The sequence below is a fragment of the Halichoerus grypus genome, chromosome 9 (genome assembly GCF_964656455.1).
Source record: "Halichoerus grypus chromosome 9, mHalGry1.hap1.1, whole genome shotgun sequence".
Classification (NCBI taxonomy): domain Eukaryota; kingdom Metazoa; phylum Chordata; class Mammalia; order Carnivora; family Phocidae; genus Halichoerus; species Halichoerus grypus.
The window spans coordinates 111,704,325-111,715,219 of record NC_135720.1 but is presented as its reverse complement, the minus strand read 5'-3'; the positions used below and the strand labels follow the sequence as shown (position 1 = coordinate 111,715,219).

The 10,895-nt window shown below is 45.7% G+C and overlaps 1 protein-coding gene and 1 pseudogene across 2 annotated transcripts in view; one reads left to right on the top strand and one right to left on the bottom strand.

Moving 5' to 3' along the window:
- Positions 1 to 10,895, bottom strand: part of LOC118539033 (small ribosomal subunit protein uS13 pseudogene) — a 69,622-nt pseudogene that overhangs the window by 16,935 nt on the left and 41,792 nt on the right. The window lies entirely within an intron of this gene.
- Positions 5,842 to 10,895, top strand: part of C9H6orf89 (chromosome 9 C6orf89 homolog) — a 44,945-nt gene continuing 39,891 nt past the window's right edge. The window contains exon 1 of the mRNA XM_078055397.1: positions 5,842 to 5,941. Within this exon, the coding sequence (XP_077911523.1) occupies positions 5,940 to 5,941 (2 nt within the window). The 5' untranslated portion in view covers positions 5,842 to 5,939. The remainder of the gene's footprint in view (positions 5,942 to 10,895) is intronic.

The window sequence follows — 10,895 nt, the reverse complement described above, 5'->3', positions numbered from 1 at the left end:
CCTTTCTCTGGACCTTATGCAGTTCCTTACTGTATATTTTGGGAGGCTTAGGGCACAGTGAGGATGCATTGGGATTTTACACAAGAATAAGTCAGTGTCTTGCTGTCTCATTCCAAAATCCTTCCTCAAGAGAGTCAGTATTTGTTAGCCTTTTTGTCCCCAAGAGAACATTGGGTGACTACAAGGAAGAATTGACAAAGATTTCTTTTCTGAGTTATAACTAATAGTCCACATTAAATTACTCAGAGTAGCTTATATTTACTTCATCTATTCTGTTAAGCTTAATGTGTCTTCTGAATAAATGTCCTTTATTAAAAACAAAATTATAAACTTTTACAGAAACATCATTTTTTGGGCTAGAGAACTGAAGATCATCCTCTTTCTCTCTGCTCCATATAAGTGATACATCATCAAGACCTGTCAATTCTTTTTTCCCAAGATAACCCAAATTGTATCCCTTCCTTCCTCTTCCCACTGCTGTTTCAGACCTTTAACATCAGGATTATTTTAGAAGCCCCCTTGTAGGGTTCCCTACCTTTTGGCTTTTCCCCACTGACCCATCCTAAACACACAGCAGCAGCAGCCAAAGCTTTCCTCCCGACATATAGTATGTCACTTCTTTGCCATAAAATGTTAAATGGTTTCCCTTTGTCTATTAAAATAAACTCCCAAACCATTTGGCCTAGGCTTGAAGGCCCTTGGTCATTGGCCCCTCAATGACTTCCCTAGCCTGATTTCCTGCTATTTCATCCATGTCTTAAATGTGCCACAAGCATTCCCACTTTGAGGCCTTTGCTCAGGCCGTTCCTTTCTTTGCAATGCTTCCCAAACCTCACCCAAGCCTTTGTCCCAACTCTTTCAGGAAACCTCTCTATTCTTCCTGTCTCTAAGTAGACTTTCTCCCTTCTTGGTTTTTAATCCTGTGCCACCTTTCATTGTTGTCACTTAGTCTCTCCCCTCCAAGTAGATTTTTAAAAGCCCATGTTTGGGACCATGTCCTAGTTTGGTTCAGTTCAGCATTCCCCCCAGTGCCTGTTTCAGACCAGAACATGGACAGGGGGAGCCTCCAGTGGCTGGGGCAGGGCTAAGGCACCAGCCCACAAACAAGCCATTCTGTGGTACAGAGTGCTAGTCCCTGGAAACCTTCTCAAGGGTTTTTCTAAATAGAAGCCAAGACTAAAGAAATGAGTATGTTCACCCATCATTTCCCTCCCTATCCTTTCCCGCAAACAGTTACTCCTCCTTTGCCCCCAGTCACTGTGGTCCTAGTCACCAGACACATCTTTGACTCCTCACCCTCTCTCAGCTACAATCCCACACACATTACAGATTTCCAAGCACTTTCACACTCATGGTCTCTTCCCTGTCTCCCATCGGCCAGGTTTTAGAGCGGAGGGCTCCGAGTGACCAACAGGAGGAAATGATCAGCTCCAAGGCCCACCAGGATTTAATATGGGCTGAAATCCAAGCCTTTCCCCTGCCTTCCTCTCCTGAGACTTTCTATTACCTTGCAGCCTTTCTGATTTGTTATTACCTGGGAAATCTTCCTTGAGTTGATTCTTGTTCTTCCATTCCTTTTACCTAGACCATCAAAGTTGTTTTTCCCTTGAACTTTCCAAAGTTAATTTTTCTTCTTCCAATCTAGCCTTTGTCCATCCCACCAGATTTATATGGCCATAATAGAACTCTGATCATTTCACAACCCTGCTCAAAAACCTTCAGTGGCTCCCCACTGCCCTCAGATCAAAGTCTTAGCATTCAAGTTCTTCCTGCCTATGCCAAACTGATCTTTAAACATTGTTTCTTCTTCCATAAGTAGCTTTGGCCTCACTCAGATTAACATTCTACGTTCTCCAAATGTGCTCATATCTTCCCTCCTCTGAATCTTCTTATTCCCATGTCTTATGCCTGAAATGTCCATTCTCAGTCTCCAATGTCTGAATCCTTACAGCCACTTCCAAGATCACTTTCTCCCTAAATCTTTTCCTGGAGCACCTACCAGCCACTAGGCATTGAGGAAAATAAAGACAGGTCACAGACATTGTGCCAGGCCCCAAAGCAACTCACATCCTACAAGAGACAGACAAATACAGCTACAAGAGAGTGGAATGAGAGTTGTAATAAAGAAGCACATGGTACTTCCTGACCTCTGTTTGTTGTTCCAGAGCTGGTTTTGGGTAGTCAGAAATTTCCCTGGGAGTGATAACCTGAGCTGAGATCTGGAAAATGGTGGTTAGCCAGAAGCCAGGAGAGATTTCTCCTCTTTGTAGATCTGGAACATTATAGAGAGCTTGGGAAGCCAGAGAGTGTTTCTTGGGCCATCCTGGAGCTGAGTGTGAGGGAATCATAGAGGATCTTAGAACTTGATTCTGAGGGCAATAGGGACATGTGAGGGGCGCCTGGGTGGCTCAGTTGTTGAGCAGCTGCCTTCAGCTCAGGTCATGATCTCAGGGTCCTGGGATTGAGCCCTGCTTCGGGCTCCCTGCTCGGCGGCAAACCTGTTTCTCCCTCTCCCACTCCCCCTGTTTGTGTTCCCTCTCTCACTGTCTCTCTCTCTGTCAAATAAATAAATAAAATCTTTTAAAAAGAAAAAGAAAAATAGGGACATATGAAGTGGCAAAATTAGATTTTGTACGTTGGAAGTGTCACTCAGGCTGTGGTATGGAGACTGGCAGGAGGGGCCAGGAAGAAATGGGCTTTCTAGGGCCTGTGGACTCCCCGGAGTACTTTTTTTTTTTTTAAGATTTTATTTATTTGAGGGGTGCCTGGGTGGCTCAGTTGTTAAGTGTCTGCCTTCGGCTCAGGTCATGATCCCAGTGTCCTGGGATCGAGCCCCGCATCGGGCTCCCTGCTCCGCAGGAAGCCTGCTTCTCCCTCTCCCACTCCCCCTGCTTGTGTTCCCTCTCTCACTGTCTCTCTCTGACAAATAAATAAATAAAATCTTTAAAAAAATTTTTTTTTATTTATTTGAGAGAAAGAGAAAGCATGAGCAGTGGGGGGGGGCGGGGGACACAGGGAGTGGGAGATGCAGACTCCCTGCTGAGCAAGGAGCCTGATGTGGGGCTCCATCCCAGGACCCTGAGATCATGACCTGAGCTGAGGGCAGATGCTTAACCGACTGAGCCACCCAGGCACCCCCAGAATACTTTTTTTAAGTAAAAATTTAAATTCTGAATACATTCAGAAAAGTGGACAGATCCTATGTGTAACAGTTCAATTAATGATTATGAAGTAAACCCACCACTAAATCAAGAAATGTTTCCAACTCCAGAGAAGCTCCCCCTACCAATCAGTACCCCTTCCCCCACAAAGGTAACTGCTTTATGACTTCTAAATCCATAGATTGTTTTTCTCTGTTTTTGAAATTTACACAAATGAAGTCATGAAGTATTTTTTGTGTGTCTGGCTTCTTTTGCTTAACATTATGTTTGCAAGATATATCCGTGTTGTTATGTGCAGTGGCTGTGTAGCGTTCTGTTGCATGAATATACTACATGTCTTATACATTCTATCCTTTCTTTTCTTTTTCTTTCTTTCTTTCTTTTTTTTTTTTTAAGTAGGCTCCATGTCCAGCATGGAGCCCAATGCAGGGCCTGAACTCATGACCCTGACATCAAGACCTGAGCTGAGATCAAGAGTCGGATACTCAACTGACTGAGCCACTCACATGCCCCTATACATTCTATTCTTAATGGGCATTTGGAATGTTTCCAGATTGTGTCTATGACAAATAGTGCTGCTATGAATATTTTTGTATGTATCTTGGTGCACTGTATGTGAATTTTTTGGAGTATATACATAGAAGTAGAATTGCTGGGCCATAGGTTATATGTATATTATAATTTAATAGCTAACCAGACTGTTTTCCTAAATTGCTGTAGCAATTTACATCCCCACCAGCAGTGTGTGAGTTGCTGTTGCTCTACCTCCTCATCAACACTTACTTAGTGTTGCTAGTCTTTTCCATTGAAGCAAGATCTCGTAGTCATTTCCCTAACAACTAATGATTAGTGAAGTTGAACACTTTTTTACATGTGTATTTGCCATTTAGGTATCCTCTTTTGTGGTATTATCTTTTTGTGTTCAAATCTTCTGCTCATTCTTCTATTTGGCTGTCCAGGTGTCTTTTTCTTATTGGTAGAGTTCTTTATGTATCCTGGACACAAGCTCTTTGTTGGTTTCTTTCATTCTATAGGTTGTCTTTTTGGTTCTCTTAATTGTGTCTTTTAGTGATCAGAGGTGGTTTCTAATTTTAATGTGGTCCACTGTATCTTATCTCTTATAGAACATCTCAATTCTGACTAGCCACATTTAAGTACTCAACAGTCACTTGCATGGCCATGGTATTGGACAGAGCTGCTCTAAAGTTTTATTGTTTTGTTTTTCTCATGTAGAGCTATAATACACATAGAATTTATTTTGGTGTATGGTGTGAGATTGGAGTCAAGTTTCATTTTTTCCTATATGGATATACAACTGACCAAAAACTATTTATTTATTTATTTATTTATTTATTTATCAATCAGAACTATTTATTGGAAGCATTATCCTTTCCTCACTCCTCTGTTGTACCTCCCTGTCATAAAGCAAGTGTCTATATATGTGTGGTTCTCATTTTGGTCTCTCTATCCTGCTTAATTAGTTTGCTTATCCCTGCATCAGTATCACACTGCCTTTGTAGTTAGCTTTATTAGTCTGAACCCAGTATATTTTGATGGCAGATCTCTAATAGAAAGCATTTAGGATCTTGGCACTAAAGACAGGGCAAGATAAGGAGCTGGGGTTCAAATTGTGACTGCACCACTCTTGTGTAATCTTGAGCAAGTTAACCTTTCCATAAACCTCAGCTTGGTTGGTATGAGGATAAATGTGGGGCATCAAGGAGGAAGAATTGCCTCTGCACTTCAAGGTTCTTCCAGCTGGACAAAGAATCAAATTTACCTGCAACAGATTAACAGGAGAAAATCAAATTTAGTTTCATATATGCAGGGAATACACACACACACACACACACAATTCCAAACACAGCCAACATGAGGCTTATATGAGACAACCTGAGCTGAGGACAGGGGCAAGGGTCTGGGGATACAAAGAAGAGAAAGGCTCCCTTCTATTAGCAGGAAGGTGAGATGTTTGAAAAACAAAAATTGCCCTGTAAGTTTCTTAGGTAAAGAGGAATCTGTGTTAATAGCTCTCTTCCTGGTACAGGCAGGTAACTGAGGGGGAGGTAGAGAGCTTTTCCTAAAACTGCTGGGTTTTGATGGCTTTTAGTTCAAGATAATCATCATGCCAAAGTGCCCCATCTTGGGGTGGCCTGCCCTTGGCCCGTATAGGAACTATTTATATGATAGGGTTGTTGAATTGGTTTCATGAATATAAAGGTCTTGGTAATGTCTGGCAGAGTAAGCTTCAATAAATATTCATGAGTGAGCTGTGTGTTCATTTGAGTGATTGCTTGTCTTACTTTTAGACGAGCCCCCGGAGGCTTTAAGGGCAAGCCCTCCATTACCTATCCCTCCCCCTCCCATCCCTTAATGCCTAACACGCTGCCCGCCACGTAGTAGGGGGCTCAATAAAAGCTTGTTGCATGGATCAGGCCAGCTGCGAAGCCCGCCTTAAGCGCAGCCAGAGGACAGACCCCGGCATGGACTGAAATGTACCGAACAGGAAAAACCTGACGCCAGGGGGAGCAAGAACCCGTGCTCTCCAGATCTCGCGGGAGTTGCTCGCGCGCCAGCGCGCGCGGCAACGTTGCGGGTTGTTTCTGACGGAAGCGCGGGGCGTGAAGAAGGAGCTACCCTAGAGCGCGCGGCCTCGCCTGTGGCGTGGGAGTTGCTTCCGGGTTGCGCGCCCGGAAGCAGGAAGTTGTCGGCTTACCCTCCTCGCCCGGCGGCTGCTGTCCCCGAGGTGGGAGGAGCCCGAGGGGGCGCGGGCCCCGCATGTGAGTGACTGGGGCCCGAGGCCGGGAGGGGGGAGGCCGCGCTGTGACATCCTCGCGCAGCCCCTTGCCCCTGCGCAAACCCTTTTCCTGAGCCTCAGGTGTTTCGCAGACTGTACCCCCGGCAACTTCCCCCTCCGCGCCCCCGCCAGGATCGACTCCCTTAAGACCTCTTTTCTTTCCTTGGCTCCGTGGGGCCGAGCAAAGCGAGGTTGACCCTGCTTAAACCTGTTTCGCAGGCGTCACGGCAGTGTCCAAAACACGATTGGCGCCAGCAAAGTCTAGATTTCACTGCCCTTTTGACGGATTTCTAATTTCTTTTATATATTGAGATTCCCCACTCCTCTTCAAGACATCTTTTTCTAATTGTTACCGGTAGAAGCTTGCCTTGTGTCGATGGAAGTCTCGGTTCTTGCATTCCCCACGAAAGATTTACATGAGGATCCGCAGTGGAATAAAGACATTGAGAAGGAAGGTAGCAAGCATAAAGCAGTTTATTACACTCAAGATGGAGTGGGCAAGTCTGGGGTTGGCGACTGCCCCGAGGCTACCAGAGTTTTTCTCTTTTAAGTAAGTAGGGTCATGAGTCCTGGGCAAGGTAGTCTTTTATGGAGGCTGCCTCCGATAATTTGGGAGACTCCTCCTGCCGGTGGGGAGGGAGAACTTTTGCTCTACAAGGTTCCTACTGGAAGGGTCTTGGCTGCCTTCCCTCACTGGCGGAGAGGTGTGTGCAAATCTCAATGCAAATGTAATATAAGAAGTCTGGGGTTACCCTGGGGCAGGAGTTGAAGAGGAGAGCACAAGCTCTGCACCTGCTGTTCTTGGTCTTATAGTCCTGGAAAGTTGGAAACCACAAAACCGGGATGTTTGCCCTCAAGTTTCTAAATGTAACCTTTTTATGGCTGCCCTTGCCTCCAGCTCGAATTTAACAGCCTACTCTATCACTCCCCCTTCAAGGACTTGGGACTCAAATCTTTTAGGTGGAGGGTGGAAGTCAGGCTTCTGTAGCTGCTTCCTGCTGAACAGGGGCAGTGTTTTCATTAGAGTCCCAGTCTTTGCTATCTGTCGGGCCATCAGGAGGTGGTATGAGGTTCAGGTGAAGTGGGGCTTGTGTCCTGGTCTCAGAGGACTTGACTACTTTGGTCCAGGGGCTATGGTAGTTTTCATGTTCACTTGGTAGGGGCTGATATCCTTGTTTCAGTAAGAGCTGAAGTTAACCTGTCTAACACGAGAGGAGATGGAACTTTGTTATAAGGTGAAGAAGATCTTGTCCAAAAAACAAAAGAAGGTTCGCTCAAAGGAAGAGGTCCCATGAAGAAGGGAAATACTCATAACATAAGACCCCAGGATAGGAGGTGGTGGTTGTGCCTGATAGGAGATGTGAAGTCTTTTGATACTTCTTGAATAAACCCTGACTGATTGACATAAAAATAACATTATTCTTAAACTAATGCACAGGTACCCCCTTGGGCAGAAGCAAGGATATTTAATACCCTTTGATTTTGGAGGACTACCCCTGAGAGTGAGTTGAGTTGGTGGTCTAAGGTTGCCAAGACTTGCATACTTTGTTGAATGGATTTGCCTAATGCTTGAGAGAGTTGAGAAGAAAGGACAGTCCTAGTGATCCCTTTGGCGATCCTGAGGCTGCTCCCAGGAGGGCCCCTAGTGAGAGGAGTGTAAGGACCTCCTGCTTGGATATGGATGTTTCAGTTACAATAGAGTAGGAAACTCTTTGAGTACCTCCTATGAGGGATACATCTGGAGCTAACCAGGCCAAAGAACAAGTGCCCTTCCATCCATTTGGAAGGGCTCGGTATGCTTGAGTTCCACAAATAGAGTCCCTTCTGAGGATGCAGGTGAGCCTTGGTTAGGATGGAAAATAGGGCGCCTGGGAGGTGCAGCTGGTTGAGCATCGGACTCTTGGTTTTGGCTCAGGTCGTGATCTCAGGGCTGTAGATTGAGCCCTTCATTGGGCTCCATGCTCAGCTGAGTCTGCTTGGGATTCTCTCTCCCTCTGCTTCCACCACCCCTCAAGTAAGTAAATCTTTAGAAAAAAAAAAAAAAAGATAGAAAATAAAGGGACTTTCTTGGAGGGAGTTCCCCCGGGGCCAGTAGTGACCCTAAAGGGGACCAAAGCCAATATGAAGGCAGGCAAGGGGGTCATGACTGGATGTTGTACAGTTGTGTTGGGCTGTTCAGAAAAGAGGAGGTTTCAGTAAGGATTCCAGAATACATTCTGGGAGTTTTTCCAATGGGAGATAGGGCTGTTGGTAAGATGTGTTGAAGAAGAAGAAGGAGGTTATTTGGGCTGATGAATGGCCCTGGTGGGGTATTTTAATGGTGTTAAAATAGTGATCAGAAACACTTTCCCAAAAGAATGACTCACCCGCCAAAGTTAGGTTGAAATGATCAAGGCATTGAGACAAGGGAACCCCTGGAGTCCCAGATGATGGGCTAGCACTAACACAGATTGGGAAGGTCATATTAAAGAGTTTAAGTTGAGTATATAACAATCCCAAAATAGCAGGTTTTGGGAGGGGCCCCTGAGCAGTTAGGATTTTTGTGCTATGTTCCATGACCTTTCTTTGGAAGCTTCTTGCACTTACATGGGGCTGCAAGGTCCATGTTGGTGTCCAAAGACAGGTATAGGTGAAACTTGTGGGGCAGTTGTTGGTGGCCCACAATGAAGCAGGTACAGGAGTTAGAGTGGCTAAGTGTGGTCCCACAAATATCCAGCAAGGGGAATTGGTGTTGTTGAGATTGCGTTGAGCAGTGTAAGTGATGGGGCTAAGGGGTTAGAGTTGCATTCTTGTGTGGTCCAGGGCAGCATGAGGGGGATTATCAGGCAGAAGTGAGTTGTGGTCAAAGAGGTACCCATTGATTTCTTTAAGTGTGTAGTCTTAGAAGTCCCCCTGGAGGAACGTTGACCACACTAAGGTATTGGACATAACAGAATAGAGAATTTTAGGATTTATCTGAGATGGCCCCTTTTTGAAGAGCATACTCAAAGGTATCAGGGTTGTTTTCTTCGTTAGAGGTCACAGCAGGCTTGGCTCGGGAGAGATGGATCCAAATGACAATTTCTGGGACCTTAATGACTGTAGGGTAGGGCTGAATAAAAGAACAGTATAGGGTCTCATCCATAAAGGATTTAGTTGGGATCCAGGAGATCCATCTCTCCAGGTTTTAATTAGGACCTCATCTCCTGGTTGGACTGAGGAAGTTGGGTTTGAGTGGTGGGGCTTTAGTAGGATCTGTTTTTCCCGTAGCGCCTCTCAAAGACACTAACTGAAGAAGTCCTGTCCCAAGAACAGATGAATTTTAGCCTGGTCAGTAGGGCATTCATTCCCATAACCAGACAGGAGTTGAAGGAAAGCTTACCCGCTAAAGAGGTTAAGACAGAGTAGGTGGCTCCCGTGTCCAAAAGAAAATTCATTGTCCTACTTGCCACATCAAGGGTCACCCTGGGCCCCATTGCAATGATGGAAACAGTGAGTAGGGGAGCCTATTGGTGCCCTAGGACTCCTCAGACTGTGGTGGTAACAGCTAGAAGGGATTCTGAACCTCTGGTTCTCCGACTAGAGGGGCAGTCTCTCCTCCAATGTCCCATTTGAGGACATTGAGCATGGGTCATATTATGGCCTTAAGGACAATCATCTCTCCAGTGTCCCTCCTTTTTGCAATGGTAGTAGGCTCCTTTTGGTGTCTCCCTTTTGAGGGGGCGACCCTGCGGTGATGACTGGTGTTGCAAGGCCATCAGGAGTTGAGCCTGTTTCTGATCCTTATGTTTTTCCTTTCTCCCTTTTTTTCCCTCCTGGTCCTGGCCATAGAACACCAAATTGACCACCTTAAGGAGTTCAGAGCTTGGGGTGTCTGACCCTAGAGAAACTTTTGGCGTTTCCTCCTAATATCTGGGGTGGTCTGAGTGATGAGTCAGCCATTAAGAACTATAAGATATCTGATCTGGGATCAAGGTTGGTATGTTTAGTTAAAGTCTGTTTTAGTCTTTCCATAAAGGCTGCAGGGTTTTCTTCCTTTCCCTGGTTTATGAGAGCCAGCTTGTTATAATTAATTGGCTTTGACTGGCATCTTTTCATTCCATTTGTTAGACAGATTGTAAGATGGTCTTGGGACCATTGTCCTTGTAGAGTCTCATAGTTCCAATGAGGATCTGTGATTGGGGTTGCCATGTTATCTGCTAGATACCTCACACTGGAACTATGAAGTTTATCCCCAAATTGGATGGTGGGCTCCCCAGTTCCATCTCAGTCTGCCTTGGAGAGCGTCTGTTGAGAATGACCACTGTGTCCTTGAGGACAAATCAAAAGTTAGTGCCGGGGCGCCTGGGTGGCTCAGCTGTTAAGCGTCTGCCTTCGGCTCAGGTCATGATCCCAGGGTCCTGGGATCGAGCCCCGCATCGGGCTCCCTGCTCAGCGGGAAGCCTGCTTCTCCCTCTCCCACTCCCCCTGCTTGTGTTCCCCTCTCGCTGTGTCTCTCTCTGTCAAATAAATAAAATCTTTAAAAAAAATTTAAAAAAAGTTAGTCCCAAACTAACTGATATGTAAGTGTAAGGGTCCTCAGAAAAATCGCCCAAGTCCTTTTGGACTTGGTGGAGATCACTCATAGAGAATGGAGTTTGGACCCACATGGTGGTTCCAGTTGGGCCATCCATTTCCTAGAGGGGACACAGAATTGGAAGGGGCTTGTTAGGACTTGAGGGTGTTGGTGGTCCCAGATATGGGGATACTAGATCATTGTTTTGGACTATGGTAGGGTTTGGTGGGGCAGTGGGGTTTGGGGAAGCCTCCTCTGGTGGTGGGGGAGGGGGCTTAGGGCTTGGATCTGTGAGGAGAGCTAAAGTGGACAGCTCAGTTTTGCAGGTTTTGAAAAGCCTGGGGTTTGTTTGAGGAACATGAGGACTTCGACCTAAGGGATCTGAGACCTCTGTCCCTAGTCT